General features: G+C 47.5%; 1 protein-coding gene across 1 annotated transcript; it reads right to left on the bottom strand.

Moving 5' to 3' along the window:
* Positions 1 to 584: 584 nt before the first annotated feature.
* MEIOC (meiosis specific with coiled-coil domain) lies at positions 585 to 20465 on the bottom strand. The gene is made up of 9 exons (XM_059489326.1): positions 20274 to 20465; positions 18010 to 18036; positions 17818 to 17943; positions 13333 to 13490; positions 13099 to 13203; positions 9492 to 11331; positions 7499 to 7633; positions 4760 to 4940; positions 585 to 1950 (listed from the first exon to the last, which is right to left on the bottom strand). The coding sequence occupies exons 1-9, from the start codon at positions 20463 to 20465 to the stop codon at positions 1661 to 1663; spliced, it is 3054 nt and encodes a 1017-aa protein (XP_059345309.1). The 3' UTR covers positions 585 to 1660.
* Between the last annotated feature and the right edge of the window lie 4429 nt (positions 20466 to 24894).

Raw genomic sequence — 24894 nt, 5'->3', positions numbered from 1 at the left:
GCTCCCCCCTTCCCATGCCAGCAGTTTGTGCCATGGATCAGTGCCCAGGCAGCTCCAAGCACTGCTGCTCCATTCAAGACAGTCAGTGCACAGCTGGCACTGGCAGTACAGTTATTTATAGAGCAGGAATAGTCTGGACTCACCCCCAAGGTTCCCAGTGCAGATGACAGAATTGCTGCATCAGCCTGCCCTGACAGTGCAGAGCTTGGAGCTGAGACTTTGCAAGGAAGAATCATTCCCTGCTCTGGCTCCCTTGGCATGTCTGATGTTATGGTCAGAGCTGTCTCCAGGGAAGGATTTCAGCCTCCCCTCTGCTTTTTCCTGAACTCAGTTCCATACCAGACTCAATGCTTCCCCCTGGTACCGGTTCACCTGGAAACACACTTGCAGAACAGAATCTCTTCAACAAAAATGAATTTATTTTTTTATAGACAACTCCAGTCAGCACAGTCAGTTTTGCTTTAACATCAACACAGCCTGGGTCAAACTGAACCAGCCCCAGTGCAGTGGCTGTTAGGAAGCTGTGCTTGTTCTGCCCCTCTCCCCTGGCAGCACTCCTGTCGTTGCCGTGATCACACCCCACCTTCTGCTGAGCCTTTCTCAGTCGTTTCTGCACATCATCTCATGCCAACTTATCTCATGCCATCACCCCTTCTGCAGATCAGCATCCCCAGCAGCAGGAAGGACAGAGCCATGTGGGTACCAGGGTGTGCAGGCATGGTCAGCTCAGTCACTTTAACCCACTGTTCAACTGAGTTTTTCCCAGGGCCACTCTGTCCTGAGTGAATCCATCACTCCTGCTCCTAAAGACTGAGAGCTGCAAGCAAACACCAGTGCTGGGAGCTGCCCAAATGCAGAAGGGAACTAAGAAGTCTAGAAGTTGACAATCAAATTTCAAACCAAACTAGTAACTTTAAGAAAATCCAAATTTCAGAACTTGGCACGACCTTTTCTGAAGTTAAATTAAAAACAACGCTCATTATTGAAGCTCCTTCACAGCTCTGCAGGACAATCCTGTCTGCCTGTCGTAGTTTGATTATGCTTAAATACTTTACAACAGTAGTTCATTTGTTCCCAAGAGCATTCCAAATACCTGAACACATTCACTAAATTCATGGTTTCACACAGCAATTATGCTCTACTGGTAATTTAGTGGCACCTGGTGCATATTGCCTTTCCCAACGTAGACTTTAAAATCTCAAATTCATAAATATTTGCATTTTAAATATCTAGTTTTACATGAATATTGGGTATTTCTAGCCTTTTTTCTTTCTGTTTCCAGGTTTTAGTTCAATAAGGAAACCATTTTACATCACAATCTGATCTGACACCAACCTCACACCCCGTCACACCACAGTCTTTAAGAATCATTATTTAAAAACCTATTTCCTAAAGCAAAACTAAAAGGAGTTATGGGGAGAGTTGGACACCAGGCTTCACCCACAGGAGTTAAATAATATCTTGGCTGTTAATGAATTAGTCTGATTATTTTTTTAAGTTAACATTCACCAGTTTGGCTTTACAACATTCTGACCCTGCCCATCACGTTAACAGCTTAACCTGAGAGCCCTTAAGGCAAATCTCACTTCTCATCAAGAGATAGCTTTAAATATGAACTTTAGCAGTTGAAACTTTGAAGTAACTAAAAAAGAACCAAAAATTAGGAGGAATTCACGTCCCCTCTCTCATACACACTGCGGAGCAGGTCCGTGCACGGCCCCGGGGCTCCCTCTGCCCCCCCTTCCCTTGGCCCTCTCGGGGCCGCAGCAGCCGGGGGGGTCTCGGCTCGTTTCTCTTCGGGCGCCGCCCCCTCCTGAGGAAGTCTCTCCCGAGCCCGTTTGCCAGCGGAGGGTTTGGGCAGGGTCATCTGGAAGGCGCACCAGAGCACGGTGCGGACCTTGCGGGTGGCCAGGCACAGAGCCCGGAGCGCCGCGGCCAGAGCCAGCACCACTGCAGGGGAGGAAAAGAGCGCTGCCTTTAGTCCCGAGCGCTGCGGGGCTGCCCTCACACCCACCCTGTCTGTCTGTCCCTGTGCAGGTTTATAAAAGCTGGGTCTGAATTTCTCTGCCCTCACACAGCGAGGTGTGCGGGTTTTAGGCTCTGAGTTTGTTACAGCACCTTCCTGCTGCAGCTGCAGCCCGGTACACACACATTAATGGCACCTGAGCACTGCTGGGGCTGCCTTTGCCCCACACCTCCTCTGTCCCTTTACAGGTTTATAAAAGCTGCATCTGAATGAGGTTCTGAGTTTGTTTGAAGGTTCTGAGCCTTCCTGCTGCAGCTGCACCCCAGGGTTGGGGTGCTCCTGTACACACACATTAATGGCACCTGGGCCCTTTAATCCTGAGCACTGCTGGGGCTGCCCTCACCCCACACACCTCCTCTGTCCCTTTACAGCTTTATAAAAGCTGCATCTGGATTTCTCTGCCTTCACAGAGAAATTCAGATTTCTCTGGTGTGTGGTTTTTAGGTTCCCAGTTTGTTTGGTGTGTGGTTTTTAGGCTGAGTTTGTTTGAAGGTTCTGAACCTTCCTGCTGCAGCTGAACCCCTGGGTTGGAGTGCTCCATGTACACACACACCCTAATGGCACCTGGGCCCTTTAATCCTGAGCACTGCTGGGGCTGCCCTTGCCCCACACCTCCTCTGTCCCTTTACAGCTTTATAAAAGCTGCATCTGAATTTCTCTGCCCTCACAGAGAAATTCAGATTTCTCTGGTGTGTGGTTTTCAGGCTCAGAGTTTGGTGTGTGGTTTTTAGGCTGAGTTTGTTTGAAGGTTCTGAACCTTCTTGCTGCAGCTGCACCCCAGGGTTGGGATGCTCCTGTACGCACACATTAATGGCACCTGGGCCCTCCCCTTCTGGTCACAGCGGGGTCCTTCCCCTGTCCTGTCAGGAAATCCTTACCATGGGTGAAGGAACAGCTGGTTTGGGGCACTGGGCTGAAGCACAGCTCATGTTCTGTGAATGGGTGTTGAACCACTGGGCTGTGGTCCCAGGCTGCCCAGAGCAGCTGGGGATGCCCACCCCTGGAAGTGGCCAAGGTTGGACAGGGCTTGGAGCACCCTGGGATAGTGGAAAGTGTCCCTGCCCATGGTAGAGGTGGAATTGGATGAGATTTAAGGATCCTTCCCACCCAAACCATCCTGTGATTCTGTAATAAATGCTTAATATTGGATCAGATGGATTAGAAAGGTGCTGTGGAAACAAGACCTGCTCCCAAACAAACCAGAACAGCTTCAGGCCTTTCCCTCAAGAGCAAACACAGTGACTGCATCCAATAATTAACTGTTCTAAAAAATCCTCCCCAACTGCTGCTCCAGGTTCAACCCCCCAGTAGAGCCATGGGAGGCAGAGGACAAAGCACCCCCCCTCCAGGTAAGTAATGAGATCCCACTGTGCAGAGCCTCCTCTCCTTTCCCAGCACAAGAACCTGGATCTCCAGGCCTGACAACTCCTTCCCAGACTGCTCTGTTCTAAAGACAATTATTTTCATGGGCTTCAACACCCCAAAAAAATCCCCTTCACCTTAACAAGTCTCATAATCTTCAGTCAAGGTAAAGAAAAACAAGAATGATGGGGAACAGGTGAAAAGAAAGAATGCTGCAGTGCATTTTCTGAGGTAAACTTCAGCATTACAGAACTGCATGATGGGACACCCCAAAGTAAAATAATCCCTGTAATTCAGAGGGAGAAAGAGCAGCAGAAGGGATCAGAAGATTCAGAAACAGCTTCTGACACAGGGTAGAGGCCAGAGTGTTGCAGGGAGCAGGAATTTACCCTGACTCCATCTCAGAGACAAGGGAACCTGCCACTCTGCCTGTGCCCTGGTGAAAGATTAAGCTGAATATTTGGGACACCATTAAGAATGAAAACATTCTGCCCATTGTATTTTTGTGCATCCATCCAAAATATGATTTGTAATTATGCCAGTCTAAGACAGAAGATGCTTGAAGAGGAAATCCATTTGTAAGCTAAGGCCATGTTGGTCACTTTGGGCAGATTCAGCATGGAGATACCAAGAAAGTTGTAGACAAAGACAGAGCAGGGGGTTCATAGGAAGAGGAATATGGGGGGACAGGGAGAAGCTGTCACAGACACATTTTCTGAAAAATCCTTTCCTTAGGATTTTTTCTCCTGAGAAGCTGAGAGGCCTCAGGAACAAAATGTAAGCAATGGTTATCTGCTGCTATGGAATGCAACAGGTGCATCTGGGATTGGTCTCATGTGGTTGTTTTTAATTAATGGCCAATCACAGTCAGAGTCTGAGCCACAAGCCTTTGTTATTAATTCTTTCTTTTTCTATTCTTAGCCAGCCTTCTGATGAAATCCTTTCTTCTATTCTGTTAGTATAGTTTTAATATAACATATATCATAAAATAATAAATAAAGCCTTCTGAAACATGGAGTCAGATCCTCATCTCTTCCCTCATCCTAAGACCCCTGTGAACACCATCACAAGAAGCAAGAGGCAACTGCTTAGTAACACCTCCAGTCCCTGAATGTGTTATCAAAAAAAACCACTAATTTTTATTCCTTGCTAGTTTATTAATTGAATTACCACCTCCAAACTGATTTAACCTATTTATCTCTAAAACCCAGTTTTAGTGCCTCCTCAAACCTTCACCCAAACCCCACTCAGCCTACCTTGGACAAAACCCTAACAGTGAAAAGTTAAAACTTGAATTACAACCCCTCACTTATTTTTGCAAGATGTTCAACACCCCAGCTACCTCATCAGGGCACACCAGCCCAGCTGTACCTCTCTCATCCTGGCACCTGGGGGGGCCGTGCCGCTGCCGGCTGGAGGCGCTGACAATTTCATCCTTCCTGCGAGCCTGCACCACGTGGATGGACTCCAGGTGCTTGTCCAGGGCAGTGGAGATGTTGGCGTGGAGCGGGGAACTGCGCAGGCGCTCCATCTTCCCCAGCAGAGTCACAACCTGATGGACAATGCACATCTCACAGGGGCTCACACTTACAGGGAGAACAGGTTAATGAGCATCATTACTTCATTTTGAGAGCAGTTCATGAAGTTACAGGTGTAGGAGGTTTAAGTTCTTACCCAGGATTTGTTATCTCCAAACCCAAAGCTGTGGTACAGCTGGGTGTGCAAAGGACAACAGCAAAGCTACAACACCCCAGCAGCGTCACAACCTGATGGACAATGCACATCTCACAGGGGCTCACACTTACAAGGAAATCAACTAACCAAGGAGAACACAATAATGATCATCATTACTTTGTTTTGAGAGCAGTTCATGAAGTTACACCTGAAGGAGGTTTAAGTTCTTACCCAGGATTTGTTATCTCCAAACCCAAAGCTGTGGTACAGCTGGGTGTGCAAAGGACAAGATCAAAGCTACAACACCCCAGCAGAGTCACAACCTGGGGAACAATGCACACCTTACAGGGGCTCACACTTACAGGGAAATTAATTAACCAGGGAGAACACATTAATGAGCATCATTACTTCATTTTGAGAGCAGAGAAGTTACAGGTGAAGGAGGTTTAAGTTCTTACCCAGGATTTGTTATCGCCAAACCGAAAACTGGGTGTGCAAAGGACAACAGCAAAGCTACAACATCCCAGCAGTCACCACCTGGTGAACAATGCACACCTTACAGGGGCTCACACTTACAGGGAAATCAACTAACCAGGGAGAACAGGTTAATTATCATCATTACTTCATTTTGAGAGCAGAGAAGTTACAGCTGAAGCAGGTTTAGGTTCTTACCCAGGATTTGTTGATCTCCAAACTCAAAGCTGTGGTACAGCAAAGGACAACAGCAAAGCTACAACACCCCAGTAAGGACCCCCAGGTTACTGGTTAATACCAGACCTGTACAGCTTTGAGACACCCCTGAACAAAAGGTGTTTTCAGAACAATGTTTTGTTCTGAATTTTTTTTTTTTTGCGTTTTCCTGAATTCAGAGCACTGAGGTTCTCCCTTCTCACAGCACTGCTGAAATTTCAGGGTGAAAACCCAGATGGGGACTTTGAGCTGTGCAGGGCAGCTTGGGCCAGCAGCAGTCACAGCTGCACTGAGAAAGGGAAACCAACACTAAGGGAGCTGAGAACAAACATTCAGCAATAATTCAGGTTCATTTAGTCCACTGAAAATGTGCATCTTTGTTGTCTTATCTTACACCAGTCACATCATTTGTGGGTTTCCCAGTGGTGAGTGACTCCTCAGCCAATAATGCTGAGAACCTGGTTAGTGGTGTGCAGAAAAAGAGAAACTAAAAATCCCCAAATTGGGATGTCCCTCAATCCATGGCTACACTTGATGTCTTAAAGGAATGAATGTGATTGTCAAGAAGATTTAACTGGATGCTCCAACTATGAAGAGTTAATCCCAGATTCAGCCAACTCAGCTTCTACTCAAATCTTTGTACCAGGGTTCCTCTCTGGCCATCACCAAGATTTCTGATGTTAGAGTTCAGGTTTAACAGCCCCACTCTGCTGTTGAGCATCCTTAAAAGTACCCAACAAGGGTTTGAGGTGAAGTTTGGTTCCTCAAATGGCTGGAGAGGTTTAAGCAGTGTTTTGGAGGCAGGTTTGGATTACCAAGCCTTCTAAACATGGAAAGTAAGGCTGTTCTTTTGGGGTTCACAGAGCAGGAGTTTTAGTGCCCTAAGCCCATCCATGTCTTGCAGTCCATGGGCAGCACCAGGCAGGTCCTGCAGGAGGGAGCAGCCACAGTTCCAGGGATTCTTTCTGCTGTGTGAGGCAGGCAGGACAGGCTGCTGCTCCCCCCTGCTGCCCCAGCACTGCTGCAGCCTCCAAACCCAGAATTTCCCAGAACCCTTCCACCCCACAGCCCCTGGCAGGGAGGACAGCTTGGTTTCTCTTCTCCTTGCCTGCAGCACCATGGCTCTGGGCTCTGGGCCTCAGGAGGGCCACAGCAGCCCCTCAGCATTCTGATGGCAGAGTTTGTGCTGCTCCTGCCCCAGCTGTCACCTCCCCAAGGACCCTGGGGCTGTTTGCCCACAGAGCTCAGACTCCCTTGCCCTGCTGGGTTAAAGATCAAACTGGTAACAGCAACTCAGGCTGAAGGTGTAAATTATCAAATAATCATTCTGCATTAAAATATACCAGACTCTCAAGCAAATATAAATCTTCCAAATATTAACTAAAACTGTTTTTTTCCATAAAGACCTCCTCTATCAATGTCTCCAAATCCACAGGGACCATTTCCCTGCCAAGCTGCTCTGAATGCAGCACCCCTGAGAGCTGTGCACAGGCTCCAGGACTGGATGCTGCACATTCCTACACCAGGAACAATATCCTCCTGTAACTGTGAGCCTCAGCCCCTCTGTGGCTCCCTGGAAACAGCACCCAGGAGCTGCAGAAGCTCTACCAAGGACTGCTGAAATGCCATTCCCTGCACAGCAATGAAGAACAAAGCTATTTTGGGAAAAGCTGCTCTGATCATTTTACCTATCTCACACTGTACTCTAAGTTCAATAGATTTTTTTTTTTTAGTCCTACAACTCACTCTGGCTTGTTCCCGTAGCTGATCCACAATTAAGCGATCAACCCTTGATGGATTTGATGTCAGCCTTGGAATTGGAATGTTGTTAGTACTGGAAACCTTCTTCCCTTGGAAATTCTTAGCAAGAGCTGATTCAGTCTGCAGGAAAACAAAAGAACAACTCCCTCAGAATGTACATGCAGAGCGTGCTTCATTACAGAAACAAGAAAAAATATCAGGTTCAATTTCTTCCCATCAGGGTTTTGGAGATTTTTAAAGGAGACAATGAGGATTCAGGCATTTGGGATTTAACCCTCTGGTGAGACAATCACCTGCTTTTAAGTGAACAACTGCTTTACTCAAAGCAGTTCAACTAAAGCCAACACACCGTGTTCCAGCAGTGCTATGTCTGCTCACTCTGACTACAGCCTGTACTGGTTTTGCCTGGAAATAAAATGGAGGCAAGTCAGAATTACAGGGAAAAAAAATGACCAAACAGATGTGGATCTCACATATAAAATTCAAATAAAACTGTTTTTCAGTCAGCAATTAATCTAATTTTTGTACAGATTAAACTACAGAAAGATTTTTTCCTAAGCACCTTGGTCCAGTGGAAGGTGTTCCTGCCTTTGGTCTTGGTCTTTAAGGTCCCTTCCAAACCAAACCATTTCAGGATTCTATATTTTATTTAGCCATCAGAAAACTATTTTGAAAACTGTTTGCAATATTCCAAGTTTCCATCTCTTTCATCCCCTTGTTATGTCACTCTAAACCACCCATAAGAACATAGAATTTGCTAAAACTGATTTAAAACTGCAATTCTTGGATGGTTTCATAAGTGGTCACTATCAAGAAGAACATGGAGTGCCAAGACAAGGGGGAATGGCTTCACACAGAGAGAGCAGCTTTGGACTGGATATTAGAAATAAATTGTTCCCTGTGAGGGTGGAGAGGCCCTGGCACAAGTTATCCAGAGCAGCTGTGGCTGCCCCATCCCTGGCAGTGCCCAAGGCCAGGCTGGATGGAGTTTGGAGCAGCCTGGGACAGTGGAAGGTGTCTCTGCCCATGGAACTGAAGGAGATTTAAGGTCCCTCCCAGCCCAAACCATTCTGGGATTCTGTGATAAACTGAATTTCTCCCACCATGACTCATGCCAGCTTTTTCTCTCTTGCTCTTTCCATGCACCCCAGACACCACCTCCCCTCCTAAAGCTGGGCTCACTCTTCCTCAACCCCTCTATACAGAGCAACTCCTGGCGTTTGTCAGCAAACACCACCAAAAAAATCCCCACATTACATCTTCTTGGAATTGGTTTCTTTGTAGGGATTGGCACAGAAGAACTCCCCAAGGCCCCACTATTGCCAGGTTACATTTGGCCCAGCTCACCCCACAGACAAGCCCAGGTATTGAAATTCAAACCCCATCTCAGCTGGTGAAATGAAGACAGGTTTTCCTACAGACCTGCTTTTAGTAGGGCTCCACACAGCACTACCTGAGCCTTTTACTGCAAGGGTTTTAATTAAATGACCCTTCCCTGGGGAAAATAAAGAAAGAAACCCTTCAAATAGACCTTAGGTTTAAATCTTCAGGGAAACAGGAGGTAGGAATTCAGTATAGTTTCTAAAAAATAGAATTGAAAGAATTAAAGTTTAGTTTCAATTCAAAACATATTTACTGGTTTTGCTTCCAAAGTTCCAGAGGCACTGTATTTATTGTGTTAATAAAAAGGGTATAGAACATGTTTGTTCCTTATGAACACACCTTCCCCAGCCCTGGGACTGGAAAAACCCCTCAATTCCTGCTTTTGGTGCAATATTCCATACAACATTAGCTATGCTTCCAGCCAGGCTACAAATCCCCACACCTTTCACTTTCTGTCCCAAAACAAATGTGTAACTCTGAAGTCCCATCAAGCACTTCAACTTCTCCCAGTAGAACAACCCATGATTTGTGACTGCACTGAGCAGGATGAGATCTACACCAAATCTGGGATATTTTTCTAGTTTGGTTTTCTTACCTTCTTCCTTTCTTTCTCCAAAGCTCTCCACTGCTCATAACACTCCTCCAGTCTCACGTGCAGCTCGCTGGCAGGCCCACTGCGACTTTTCACTTGCTTTTGAAATCCAAATGCTGACACAAACCCAGAAAGGGCATTGTCACCATACATCTTCTCTGCGAAGCAGGGGTAGAGGCGTTTGAGATCATCCTGGGAGAACAAGGTGTGAGGCTCCACCAGGGGCACCACAGAGCGGCCCAGGAGGTGAGCAGATCTCATGGGGAAGGTGCTGGGGCCCAGCTGCCGGTTCCTCCTGAAGTCACCCACCACGCAGTTGGGAATGCCTGGAGCCTGCAGGCAGCTCCCAGCACCGATGGCACTGGTGTCCCCATTCCCTGCCCCCAGATGCAGCTGCCCCTGAGACTCCAGTAACTCCTGGTACATGTCCTGGAACACCCCATCTGCCTGGTTCTGCCCTTCCAGATCGCAGTGCTCGCTCTGTGCCTTCAGCTGGAAACGCTGCTTGTTCAGATTGTCAATGATCCCCAACTGCTGAGCCAAGTAACTGTCACAGAATCCATTGGGCTGCTTCAGCTTCTTCTCACTGAGGTACTCGAGGAGGTTCTCTTCCCCACCCCTAACCAGGGCTTCCATGCACGCAGCTGCCCGAGCTCGCTCTGCAGTGCTGTAGCCAAAGTCAAGGCTGGAGAGGAATGGGTTGTCCTGACAGTACTTGTGAAGTAAATTACTATTTAAAGGCAAATTTGAAGATGGCAACTGAAAAACATCATTAGAATGACGAGAGCTTTTTGGAAATGCAGGTGACTGATTATTCAGTTTCAACAAAGGATTTGGATTCTGGAAAGGGCCAGAGGTTGTGGGTTTGGTTTGGATGTTCATCCATGCTGGCCTGGCACTAGAGCTTGCTGAGGGGACTGCTGCACTGGGCAACAGTGGGAGTGATTTATAGAATTCAGGATTCTGAAGATCAGCCTTGGAAAACTGCTGCTTTTCCACACCATTATTGCCTGGACAAGCTGCAAAAGATTTTAGTCCATATTCAAATTTTTGCCCAAAATCAGTGCCGAAGGAAGATTCGCTTGCAAATTGTTTTTCTGATACAAGTCCTACAGACTTGGGAAATGTAAAGTCGTGCTGATCTGAAATTGTATCTTCAAATTTTTTCTGAGTTCCTGATTTAACTTGAAATAATTTAGCGTAGGGCTCTGCATCCAGAGATGGTGCCTCAGGGGTTCCATTTACCAGCTTTCTATTTTCTTGGAGGCTACAACTGGTGCCCTTGTTGGGCTTTGCTTTACCAGCATGAGAATATTCAGTGTACCTGGTAAAATCTGTGTTCTCATTGTATCTGTGACACTGTGGAAGGAATGGTTCAGCCCGCTTTGGGTGCACCTGTGCCTCTGCTCCTTTGGGACACACCTTCTCCCTTCCATAAGAATAAGCATCAGCTCCCGAGTCTTTGATTGCTTCTGAGTACCCAGCCTGGGCTGCAAAGGTGTTTTTCAGGTAGGGGTAGTTCTGATAGACAGCTGCTGTCTTCACACTCTCATTAGCCTGCAAGGTGCAGCCATTGGCACGCTCACTCCTGGCAGAGTACAAGCTCTGCTCTTCCAGGTCCACGCCGGCAAAGCCACGGTAGCAATCGTCAGCTTTCTGCTGTGCCACCAGGCTGGGGCTCTGCAGGAACTGCTTCTCAGCACCAGGGAGGGGCTCAGAGCCATAGAAACCCTGCTGGGGCACTGCCCCAACCACTGCCCTCCTGCCCTCTGGCAGCAGCTCATGGTGCTCCATTCTGCTCGTGCTCACCGGCCACACTGACTTCAGGGTGGGAGGGCAGCTCCTTCAAAAACAACAAACACGTGGTTAGACACTGATCTGTGCTGCTGCTCTTTGTTCCCACACACAAAACAAGGTTTAACAAACAAATTATTCCCAAATAATTTCTCTCCAATGATTGCAAGATGTCTGACTTCAACTTCTCCCCAGTCCTGCCATTCTCAGTTTCCCGTATCTGGCTGAGAAAACGGATTCTGCCTTGTCTGAACAACACCACCACAGCTCAGGAGCTATGGACAGGCCTTCAAGCTGCACACATCAAACCCTGGTCTGTCAGTCTGTCCATCATCACCAAAATACTCCTGGTTCTGCACCAACTTCAGGCACCCAGACTGCCCTCAATGTTCCTAAGCCATGTCCCAGCACTCCAGAGGAAATGTTTCTCCCTCAGCTCCCTTGTGCTTCCTGCAGGGAAAGCCAGAGGCAGCATCCCAGCACACCTCATTTCTTTCCACTCCCCACCATGAATGAACACAGCACCATCAATCCCTGTCTGCCAAGAGCTGTAAACAGACTCAGTAATGTGGAAATGTTCCTGGAAGCCATTGCAGGCCAGATCTGGGAGTGCTCAACCAGCCCTGGTGTCCACAGCAAAGGAATTAATGAGTTTTTTTGTGGTATCAAGACTGACTCTGAAGTTTTCCCTGATTTCAGCCACATAAATGAAATCACTGGAATTGTTTGGGAAGACAGAAAGGAAAGCAGTGCCTGGTTTGGGAACCTGAGACTGGGCTCCCTGTTTTGTCTCTTAGACCTGGAAAAGCCAGAGAGCTCTGGAAATTCATGGGGATGCTGGACCTGCCCCCTTCAGTTCAGGTTGTTATGACTGTGGAATTGTCTCTTCCTGTGCAGGAATAGAGGCAAAATAAACCTGACATTTAGAAACACAAATATTGCTTAGGTAGCACTAACAGCAAGAAACATTAATTTTGCATGGAATTTTCTCCTGCCAGTTCAGACAAATGTGAAGGAGTTTGTGCTTGGTGTATTTTTTCTGTGAATTGACATTAATTAAGAAAGAAACCTAAAGTCTGAATTTAGTCTTCATTAAAACAAAAAAAGCAGACCAAGGGGATTCATCTGAATAGAGCATGTCCACAACACTTGTTAAGATCTTATTAAAAAAATGCCAATTAACAAGTTCTGTAAATATCAGAGAGCTGCCATGCAATCTAAGTGCTTTGGGAAAAGCTTCCAAGTGTCCCAAGGAAAATGCTGAAGGGAGAGAAGGGAAAGGAAGGGAGAGAAGGGAAAGGAAGGGAGAGAAGGGAAAGGAAGGGAGAGAAGGGAAAGGAAGGGAGAGAAGGGAAAGGAAGGGAGAAAAGGGAAAGGAAGGGAGAAAAGGGAAAGGAAGGGAGAAAAGGGAAAGGAAGGGAGAAAAGGGAAAGGAAGGGAGAAAAGGGAAAGGAAGGGAGAAAAGGGAAAGGAAGGGAGAAAAGGGAAAGGAAGGGAGAAAAGGGAAAGGAAGGGAGAAAAGGGAAAGGAAGGGAGAAAAGGGAAAGGAAGGGAGAAAAGGGAAAGGAAGGGAGAAAAGGGAAAGGAAGGGAGAAAAGGGAAAGGAAGGGAGAAAATGGAAAGGAAGGGAGAAAAGGGAAAGGAAGGGAGAAAAGGGAAAGGAAGGGAGAAAAGGGAAAGGAAGGGAGAGAAGGGAAAGGAAGGGAGAAAAGGGAAAGGAAGGGAGAGAAGGGGGCCTGACCAGCAGCAGATGGAGCTGACCCAGGAGCACAGGGAGATCAGAGAGAGGCGTTTCTGTCACCTGCACCTCACTCACCCCTCAGCAAAGCACGGCTGTGGTTTGTCTTGTTCCTCCAGGATGTTTGACACGAGTCCATACAAATCAGTTTCACTGCCATAATCATTCCTTTCGGGCTGAATCCTGAAAACCAACTGGGTGTTAATAAAAAGAATTCCTTCATTTCAAGTACTTCCTGTGTTAAATTAAACAGAAAAATAGAATCCATCTACTCCAACACACCCACACTCACTCCCTGTCAGGGATGACTACCTGGACTTCAGGTTAATCTGAGGAGCAGCAGGCTGCTTGGTGTCATCTGTACACGTAGACCAAGGGGGGTACAAAAGGGAAGGGTCCATGGGTGCAGAGTACTCTGATGTTGAAAGGGAAGAACTGTAGGCCTGAGGTAACTCCACATTTTCTTCATTCTGCATTGAATGTACAATAAAAGCATTTGTTTAACATGAAACACATCAAAGTATCATTTTGTCATTGTACATGGTTGTAACTAACTCTGGGAGGAACCAGCACATGAGAAGTCAGCAAACCACACACTTATTTCAGGCCATGGTAATGTCTTCAAGCAGAATTCTCAAGCAGAACTCTCTGTCCCTTCCCTTGCCCTCTGCTGCAGATGGAAGCTGATGGATCATTCTCACCTTTCACCCTCTTTTGAGCACAAACAGATGATCTCAGGTGTGCTGAGCTAGTGTTGCCTAAGGCTTATGGAAAGTTTTGTATTTTACATCCTGCCTGGCAATTGTTTAAGAAGGTGCTGGAGCTGCACATCACAACTTCTGTGTTCTGTGTGTTCTGAGCTATGCTGGAAACTGAGTAGGGGACACCTTCCCAGGCACCCAGAGACCCCCCAAAAAGGCCCAGGCAGGCATAGCAACAACAATTGGTACTGGACTTGTAAGATGCTTTCTTCAATCCCACCAGACACCAGGAGCTGTTTGTGAATGGGAGAATCCACACATGGGGCCAAACCTCAATTATGCTGGATCCACAGGGATTTAAGAACAGCCCAAGATTTTTGGAAAATAATGTAAAACTGTTTATTCTTGGGGCTGGAATGGGAGGCATCACAAAAAGAATAGTGAAGAAATATGAACCACAGTGTGCATCCACAAATGCAGCATCAGCCTCCCCCAGGACAATCCAAAAAGGGAACACACCAGGAAATTACTGGCAAATAGACTTCTCTCATTGCCATGGCAGAATGGGTATCAATAATTATTGGTAATAGCTGATACATTTCCTGGGGGCCTGAAGCTTTTCCCTGCCAGGCCAACCAGGCTGAGGCACACAATACCTACAGGTGTGTCAGCAAACTGTCCTGCTTCTGGCCAGGACAGGGTTAATTTTTGCAATAGTTGGGAAGGGGACCCAGAAATTTTTCTGTACCACCCAAGCTCATTGCCTGGGGTGGGGCAAAGGGGCTCTTTGGGGATCCTTCCAGTCAATAAAACGTGCTGGAGGGAGCCATCCAGAATAACGAAACTTCTCCATGTCAATCCCTCCCTGTGCCCTCTCCATGAGTGTTGCTGCTGTTCCCTTCCCTTTTCTTCTCTCATTGCTGCTCCCAATAAATTGCTCTTAGCTCAGCCTGGGATCTTTGCTTTTTGTGCCTCCAATTCTCCTCTCCACTGTGCCACAGCAGGGAGGGGAAGGGGAGGGATTGGATCAGTGTGTGGTTGGAGAGTCTCAGTGGGAGGGGCCATTCCCAAACCAGGCACCCAACAAACCTGACACATAAAGGGTTAACAGCAGATCTGCCCAGATTTGCTGGAAACAAAGGATCCAAGCATTTGTTGGAGTGGGTATGGAGCACCAGGCTCTGGGGAAGTTGAACAGTTCAGTGGAGTGTTAAAAACCACACTGGAAACAGTGGGGGTGGGACCTTCAAATATTGGGATCTGCATTTAGTGATCAGTGAACACCCGAGGCCACACCAATCCAGCTGGGGCTGCCATCAAAACCTCCATGTCTCATAGAATGAATAAAGGACAAAACAAAGAGGGTCAGAATAACACCTCAATCCAGAGATAAACTCAGTCCTTTTGACATCTGTACAGGAGACCTTATCAAGTATCCACATCCTGTGAATATCTGGGTCAAGAACACTGCTGTAATTATTTTATCTCCCCAAGGAGAGTTTTGTCCTCTATCAACAAGTACTCTCACTGCAGAAATCAAACTGATCTGGACCTTCCTGTTCAGGACATCGGGTCTAAGATCACAGAACAATGAGGCACTAAAGGAACACAGGAAAGGACCACACCAGGTTCATTTCACAACACACTCAGCTGGGAATTTCAAGCATTAGAGCCATGGAAGCACCGTTCAGGACAGAACAAACTACAGGAGCAGGTAAGTGAGAAATCACCTCCTCTGGACCTTTGGGACTAAGAAAGTTAAAAAGTAACTTCCTGAACTGTGCCTGGGAAGAAGGCCTGTCTTCCACAGAACTTGAATGCCCTCAAGGGGTAGCAGCAATTCCAACTGCAGGAATTGTTTTAGACAAACACAATTGCACAGAGCAGCATTGCAAAGACAGTGCCAGATGCCAAACTTGCTGTAATGTTGGTATAATTTTATACTGGTTAGGATTCTAACTGTGACATGTTTCCCTGAATTGCCTTAACCTTTTTGAATATTAAAATTACATAAGTAATCCTTTTGTTCTTTCTTGTCCAGTCAAAGACGGTAACAGGAAACCAATTGTACAATGGTTTAAGGAGGATGGAAGAGAATTTAAATTATTAACGATACAACTAGGTGGGAATCTGACAACACACACTGTCTAAAATTTCCTTTGATGGATGAGGAGGATGAAGGTAAATATTGCTGAGGTAGAGGAGATAAAGCAGTAGCAGAAGGCTATAGAATACAAGTAAAGGTAAAAGGAAACCCCTGACCATTAACACCTCCCAAAGCACCTGAAATCTGGGAAATCAGCCTGAATGGAATTAGGGAAGCAGGGAAACAACATTGACTATTTAACATTGACTGTACTTAAAACCACAGTACATATTATTCATGCTTTTATTGCTCTAGACCTGATCAATAATGGAACCACAATGCAGCCAACAGGACACAGAGCATGGACCCATTAAGAAAGAAACCACAGGTGTCAACACCTGTACAGCTCATGGACAACAGCAGAAGGAAATACAACTGAAATTCAAGATTTCTGCCTGGATATGGAACAGAACATCTGTAAGTTTGAAATTCCACCAGTGATTAATATAAAAATGATACTCAGATACATGAGTAAAAGGTGGGTATAGAAATATATATATAGAAATAGATAATTAAATCACATATTAATTTTTGTATTTGTAAATTTACCCAGCTTGGAGATTCTAACTATTCAACCCCAAACAGCTTCCTTTAAACTACTAAGAAACACCAATATCTTAATTTCAACTGTACAACCCAGCCCTATGGGTATGAGCCTTGTGCTGGTATAGAAATTGCTACAATGTAAAAATTTGCAAAGGCACTTTAAAGCAGCTAAAAACAACAGCACAAACTCTTTACTATCCACCATGACCCTAAAGAAATCCATCAGGTGATGAAATGAGCAAAGAAAGATGGGGATCACCACAGGTGGGATGTTTTATTTAAGGCTGCACAAGCTCAGTGACTGAATTAGGCAGGAACTGTGGGTTAAACAGGCAGGTTTATGCAAACTTTAGTGTCTAAATTCTCTTGCTTTTCATTCTTTTGGTTTGTGGGAAACTTCCCTGGGCACCAAGCACAGAATAAACAGCATCTCCTTTCTCAACTTGACCCTTCCTCTACACTTAAAAAGTTCTTAAAACCAGCAACAATGTTAGCCCAAAACATCTGCCCCAGTTTCTGCTGGTTGGTCCCTGCCAGGAGTTAGGAACTGGACCCCCTTTCTCCCCATCATTACAGAGTGTTAAGGTACTGAAATAAACTTACAGCAAACTGATTTCTTGAGGAAAGGTATTATATCCTGATGAAATGACAAGGAACATCTTTACCTTTATATCCTGATGAAATGACAAGGAACATCTTTACCTTTACCTTTATATCCTGATTAAGTGAAAAGGAGCAGCTTTACCTTATCTAATTGGTTTAGACATAATATGCCTTCTTAACTCTCAGTAAGTGAAACAATAAATGGTGTTTTTGCAGGGTTAAATGTTAAAGACTCCTTTGTGGAGCAGAGTAGTCTGACAAAATAAGTCCTGGATGGATGAAGTAGCAAGTCTGGTCTTGAAGGTACTGGGAATGAGTTTTCATTTGAGTCTTTTACCTCAGTGAAAGTTTATGGCTACAAAAGGCAAAAGTTCCAAGAGAGAGCTGACATGTTTAACTGTCCTGGCACTTTCTGCTGATCAGACTGAGAACTGGTTCATACAAACTCTTGGACTACAGGAATATCTGAGGCAATAGCTAAAGTTCTCCTTCTTATCCACTCTCCAGTTTTCCTAAAAGAGTTGTTTGCTCCTCACTCTGCCTACAGAAGAACAATTACCATGAACATTTCACCAGAACAATGGTGAAATCATTTTACCAAATATCCCCACAGCTTCATCAGTGACTGCATTAGAAAAGCCATTGTCCCCCCGATGGAAGTTACAACAAGGAGGATTTATTACAATTCCATCAAAATCTGTGATTTATGTTCAACCACTTTAGAAACATCTCCTGATAATTTTGTTGACAAGCAACCCAGACTGTTCCAGAGCTATAAAAAGAATCAATAAGGCAGCAAACCTGTGATTTGTAGCAGCCATAGAGCGAGGCAGAGCCCGGCAGGGCGGTGCTGAACACGTCCGTGGGCCGCCCGCCCCCTTCCGCACTGCCCCAGCAGCGGCCGCCGCCTCGGAACGCCACGTTGGGCTGCGGGGACAGAAGGACAGGGACATCAGGACACACGGAATGGCATCAGGGGACATCAGAACACACAGAATGGCCTCGGAACGCCACGTTGGGCTGCGGGGACAGAAGGACAGGGACATCAGGACACACGGAATGGCATCAGGGGACATCAGAACACACAGAATGGCCTCGGAACGCCACGTTGGGCTGCGGGGACAGAAGGACAGGGACATCAAACACACAAAGGGGCATGAGGGGACAGGGACGTCAGTACATACAGAATGGCATGAGGGGCTGAGGGGACAGGGACATTAGGACACACAGAATGGCATGTGGGCACAGGGACATCAGGACACAGAGATGAGATGTGGGGACATCAGAACATAGAATGGGCTCAGAACGCCACGTTGGGCTGTGGGGACAGGGACATCAGAGCACATGGAATGGAATGTGGGGACATCAGGACACACAGAGAATGGGATGCGGGGACAGGGAAAGGGACATCAGGACACATGGAATGGCATGTGGGGACAGAGAGAGGGACCTCAAACACACAGAGAGGCATATGGGGACATCAGAACACAGAATGGCATGAGGGGCTGTGGGGACAGGGACATCAGGACACATAGAACGGCATGAGGGGACACCAGAACACAGAATGGATGAGGAGCTGCAGGGACAGGAGAAGGACAGGGACATCAGAACACACAGAATGATGCATGGGGCTCTGGGGACAGAGAAAGGACAGGGACATCAGGATACAAAGAATGGCATGTGGGGACAGGGACATCAGGACACACAGAATGGCACATGAGGGTATGGGGACAAGGACATCAGAACACAAGGAATGGCATGAGGGGCTGTGGGGACAGAGAAAGGACAGGGACATCAGGACACACAGAATGGCATGAGGGGCTGTGGGGACAGGAGAAGGACAGGGACATCAGAACATACAGAACAACATGAGGGGCTGTGGGGACAGGGACATCAGGACACACAGAATGGCATCAGAGGCTGTGGGGACAGGGAAAGGACAGGGAATCAGGACACACAGAACGGCATGTGGGGACAGGGACAGGGAAAGGACAGGGACATCAGTACACACAGAATGGCACAAGGGGCTGTGGGGACAGGGACATCAGCACACACAGTCATAATTACACTCAGACACAAAATTATAAACACAGCTGACAGCTATGGATTTTACACCAATATTAATGTCTCTAACACTTCTAATTTACTGCTGGATTCTGTTTCATCTGAGTTTTCAAGGATGTGGCTCTATCTATGGATGTAAAACACTTTGCTATTTACCCTGAGGGAAAAGCTGGACCTGCCAAAGCCAAGAAACTCCAAAGGCGTTCAGAGACAGAGGAGGTGCAGACCAAGAGGAAATCTGAACTCTCCCAACATCAGAGCCACCACCACAGGGGAACATCAGACACAGAGGAATGCTCACAGAATCATGGCGTGGTTTGGAAGAGACCCTAAAGCTCATCCAGTTCCAGCCATGGGCAGGGAACCCTTTCTCCCAAAGCTGCAGAGGAGTTATCCAGCCTTCCTTCACACATTCCTGGACACCTCTGGCCCTTCCCAAACACTGTTTAACTCACATGATGGCATGGATGCGCATTTCCAGTTGTTGGGAACTGGAAATGTCCTACAATACAAACTCTGAGAGCTGTGGGAGGAATCTGCTCTGTCCTTTAACTATGGGAGAAACAACTCCAACCAGAGGGACACCCCTCCAGGCGCCAGAAACCACAGGATAGCAGGAGCTGAGGACAAACAACAGCTGTGCACTCTTCTCCTCTTCTCCCAAGGGTGAGGCACACAAGGAAAAGCTGAACTGGTGAGCTAAACCCCCTTTTAGCCAACAAATAAAAAAGTGAAGTTATTGGCATTTTACCACAGCAGCTCATTTGGGATGATGACTAAATTCAGAAAAGCCAAAGTTTCCCAGGGATCAGGGTTCAGAACAAGCTCTGCTCTCCAGAAACCCATCATTCTGCAGCTCCCAAGTGATCTTCATGGTAGTTCACACCACTTTTATATTCTGGTATTATTTGGTGTTTTTCTGGCACATTTTCCAAATAAGTGAACACACTGAGTTATTGTAGAGCTCGGCTCTATGCCCTGACCTTACTGTGCCATATTTTCTCCTCAGACATTGCCATTCACAGGGACACCTAACACGGCGACCCCACAGAACAAGGGCAAACTTGTAGTGCCAGAAACAACCCAAAGACACCCCCATACCCACACTTTCTTCCCTTTTCCACAAACAGGTGCTTTTCAGGATGCTGAGGGGTATTTCCCCCACAGCCCTGAGCTCCGTGTCTCACACCTACTCCCACACAAGAGGGCGCCGTATCCCAGAGGGGACAACGGGGCTCGGACACCCACCGGGGTCGGGCCTCGGTGCCTAAGGGGTCAAGCCTAAGACAACCGCAGCGGCCCGCTGGGTGTGTGACGGGTGAGGGCGCACAGCGAACCCCGGTGCCCGTGTCGCTCCCGGTCCCGTTCCCGTCCCTCACCTCCATGGCTCCGGGCCGGTCTCGGCGCGGGCCCGCGCGGGGCGGCCTGAGGCGAGTTCCGGCCGTTGTCCTCGCGCCGGCCCAACGGCCGCCCCACCCCGCGCGCCCCCGCCCATTGGCCAGCGCCCGACGCGCTCGACCAATCAGCGCCCGCGAGGCCGCCTCGCACCTCCCCGCGCAACGTGAGCGGCTCTGCGGGCCATGCGGTGACAGCCGCCCGGCGAGCGCGGCGCTGCGCAGCGATTGGCCCCGCCCGCCGGCGCGCAGCCAATGGGAAAACGGCTCGCTCGTGCCTCCCGCCAATGAGCGGCCGCGGAGGCGCCGCTCGCCCGGAGACAGCGCCCTGAGCGCCCCCTCGGACCTGTCACCGTCCCTACCTTGTCACCGTCCCGACCCTGTCACCTCCGGGCCCTGTCACCGGACCCTGTCACCTCCAGACTCTGTCACCGTCCCGACCCTGTCACCGCTAGACTCTGTCACCTTCCCAACTCTGTCACCTTCCCGACCCTGTCACCCCCGGGCCCTGTTACCACTGAGCTCTGTCACCCCCAGACTCTGTCACCTCCGGACCCTTTCACCCTCAAGGCCTGTCACCTCCCCGACCCTGTCACCACCGGGCCCTGTCACCCATCCCAACCCTATCACCTCCTCAACCCTGTCACCCCCAGGCTCTATCACCCACACAGACCCTGTCACACCCTGGACCCTGTCACCTCCCCAACCCTGTCAGCCCCAGACCCTGTCACCTTCCCGACCCTGTCACCACCAAGCCCTGTCACCCTCGGGCCCTGTCACCTCTCTGACCTTGTCACCGTACCGAGCCTGTCACCTCCAGACCCTGCCACCCCTCTGGGCCCTGTCCCCTGTCACCCCTGGGCCCTGTACCCCCCAGCCCTGTCACTCCTGGGTCATGTCACCTCTGGGTCTTGTCATCCCCCAGGCCCTGTCACCCCTGGTTCCAATCACCTCCAGACCCTGTCACCCCACCAAGCCTGTCACTCCCCCTCACACCCCATCGCTGCCTTGGGCTCTGTCACCCCCCAACCCTGTCACCCCTGTCCCTGTCCCTCAGCCACCCTCAGCGGCTGGGCCTGGGGACTGTGGCCCAGCCAGGGGACTGCCACCCAGGAGCTGTGACCCCAGACTGCACACACCTGCAAAGGTACACAAACCAAGGATTTGCTCAGTTTGAGCTGTAATTTTGCTGTTTAATTATTGCACCAAGATTAGATAACCTGGGTTGAGATGGCTGAGACTCTGCTGTGAGGGCGGCAGCTCATGTGGTGACAGTGACACCCAGAGTGGCTCCTGGATGGCGGGACAGCCCTTCCATGGCAGCCCTGACTGGGTTTCCTCTCCTCAGCCCTGCTCATCTCCCACAGGAGCAAGAGGAGCCCTCTGTCACTCATGGGTGACACAGCTGTCCCCAAGTGAGGAGTCCCAGCTCGGCTGGCAGAGAAGCCACAGGGGAGCTGGGACAAGCAGGGGGTCACAGCCCGCGTTTGTTTATACTTTTCACTGTTGCTGCTGCTTTAGATACTCTGCCAGCGCACCACCGTCACTGTTCTCACAGAAAATTACTCAGAAAAGCTCTGAAGCCACACCCAGCTTGTTTTCACTTCTAGAGATACTTTGTGTTGCTCTCCAGCTGTTTTTAAGGAGCCTGGAGACAGCATTTTGTGTCGGTGTTCACAGGGGTTTTCAGATTGGGGAAGAGACGAGCATCTGACTCCATGTTTCAGAAGGCTTGATTTATTATTTTATTATATATATATTACATTAAAACTATACTAAAAGAATAGAAGAAAAGGTTTCATCAGAAGGCTGGCTAAGAATAGAATAGCAAAGAATGATAACAAAGGTTTGTGGCTGGGACAGAGTGTCAGAGCCAGCTGACTGTGATTGGCCATTAATTACAAACAACCACATGAGACCAATCCCAGATGCACCTGTTGCATCCCACAGCAGCAGATAACCATTGTTTACATTTTGTTCCTGAGGCCTCACAGCTTCTCAGGAGGAAAAAAACCCTAAGGAAAGGATTTTTCATGAGAAGATGACTGTGACAGCATTTTTACTGCCACCTTTCTCTGGGCCACTCAGGGCAGTAGGTGCCCACAGAAGCAGATGTTATTTTGTGAATCTTGGGGTTTTTTGTGCTGCCTTACATCTCCCACTTCCTCAGTGTGTGCTGCAGGATCATGGGGAGAGCAGCCAGCTCTGCCCAGCCCCTTCCTAAATCCATCCAGAAACTGCAGACACAGATGTTGTGTCTGCTGGAAGGCAGAGGATTCACTCCAGGAGATGAGGGGGGCATCAGTAAAGGTCTTGGTTCCAGGGTGTGAAAAATGTGTACTTTATGATTGGCTTTTGGCAAATATTAAAATGAATATTATATGTGTTACGTTCAAAAGTGATGCTGTATTAAGTACTGTGTTAAATATAGTTTTAGGTTATAACAAAATGTTAAAATAGAAACTGTGCAATGTAGGATACTTTTTTTCTAAAGAAAGGACTCACACTGAGATAGCAGCCACAGGACACCTGAATCTTTCAGAGAAAAGGAATTTATTGCTCCATTATCAGAAGAAATGAACTTCTTCCTGCCTTTCAGGTGTGAAGACACCTTAGGATTCAGAGGAAGAAGTTGGCACTGCCCAGACAGAATCCTGTGTTTGAATGGAATTTATGCATCATGTATGACGTGTATGAATATGCAACAGATCATTGCTTTTAAGGGTTAACCCTTGGTTAATGTGGGTCCTTTTTTGGGTTTATTTTGCCCAGAAAGAGGTACCCAGACTGTCCATAACTCTTTGTTTTTATTTTCTCATATTGTCCTAATCCAAATTATCCAAATTGTAATTACTCTAAATATATTGCTATTTTTACAACCATTTTATTACTATTAAACATTTAAAATTTTAAAAACAAGCAATTTACACAGGGTTTTTCACACAGGCCGTGTCCCAAACCCACAGAGTTGTGGGGCAGGGATTGGTGAATTCTCCTTGGTGCTACTTTTCCATGGTCCTGGCAATCCCTCTGGGTCCCAGCTGATTTAAATTATATTGCTATTTTTATAACCATTTTATTACTATTAAACATTTAAAATTTTAAAAACCAGCCTGGTACCTGTTCGAGGCAGTAAGTAGCTGTTACAATCAGTATTAATATTTTATTATGCTGTCAAAGCTGCTGGGACAGGCTGCTAATGTGTTAAAGCTCCCACGATGTTTGGGTTGGCTTTGCAGACACCACTGAGCTTTGGGGTCGGAGCGTTTGCCATCAACACCCTGAGAAGACAAACCTCAGAGCACGGCTGGGATTTCATGATTTCATCTCTCTGAACATCACCCAGGGGGATGAGCTCTGTGAAGGAGCCATTGTCACCTCTCAGCACCGCTCCTGCAGTGTGAACTGCTTGTCCAGAGCACAAATTCCAGGGGATCCCATGAGGATCCCCATCCCAAAGCCAGGCTGGAAACTCCCTGTGCTCAGACAGGAGCAGAGAAGCAGAGCTGCAGTGGTGAGCAATGGAATTATTGAATTTGCAGGGAGTGAGAAATGATGCATCTGACTCCATCTTATCAGCAGGCTAATTAATTACTTTATTATACTATATTATTCTATATTATATTACATGACATCTAAACTGAATCTGACAAGCACTCCCTGCACAGAATCTCGTGCCTGTCAGTGACAATCCTGACACACACACACACACCTGGCCCTGACAGGCCAAGAAAACAAAACATCACTGCGGGCAAACAATCTCCACATTGCATTCTGTCACAGACATAATTTTGGAAAAATATTTTTACTAAGATTTTTCTCCTGAGAAGCTGAGAGGCCTCAGGAACAAAATAAAAACAATGGTTATCTGCTGCTGTGGAATGCAACAGGTGCATCTGGGATTGGTCTCATGTGGTTGTTTTTAATTAATGGCCAATCACAGTCAGCTGGCTCAGACTCTCTGGTCAGTCACAAGATTTTATTATCATTCCATTCCTTTCCTTGCTAACATTCTGATAAAATCCCTTATCCTATACTTTTAGTATAGTTTTAGTATATAATTTTCTTTTAATATATATCATAAAATAATACATCAGCCTTCTGAAACATGGAGTCAAGATTCTCATCTCTTCCCTCATCCTGAGACCCCTGCAAACACCACCACACATTCAACTTCTGCACAAACACAGGCACAGCAAATGAGATTATAATATTCTTGGGAAGAATTGTGCCTTGCTTTTCTCTGTGAAGAGAAACGTGGGGCTACAGGGGATGGGGTGGAGGAGCCCTGAGCCCTCCAGGGCTGGCTGTGACACCTGCCAGGGGTTGGGTGACAGCTCTGAGCTCCCATTGTCGCCTCTCAGGCTCACCCACCTGGGGTTGTTATCAAATATAAACAACCATCGGTGTCAGGCAGGTG

The sequence above is a fragment of the Ammospiza nelsoni genome, chromosome 26 (genome assembly GCF_027579445.1).
Source record: "Ammospiza nelsoni isolate bAmmNel1 chromosome 26, bAmmNel1.pri, whole genome shotgun sequence".
Lineage (NCBI taxonomy): Eukaryota > Metazoa > Chordata > Aves > Passeriformes > Passerellidae > Ammospiza > Ammospiza nelsoni.
This window is presented reverse-complemented; position numbering and strand designations above follow the sequence as displayed.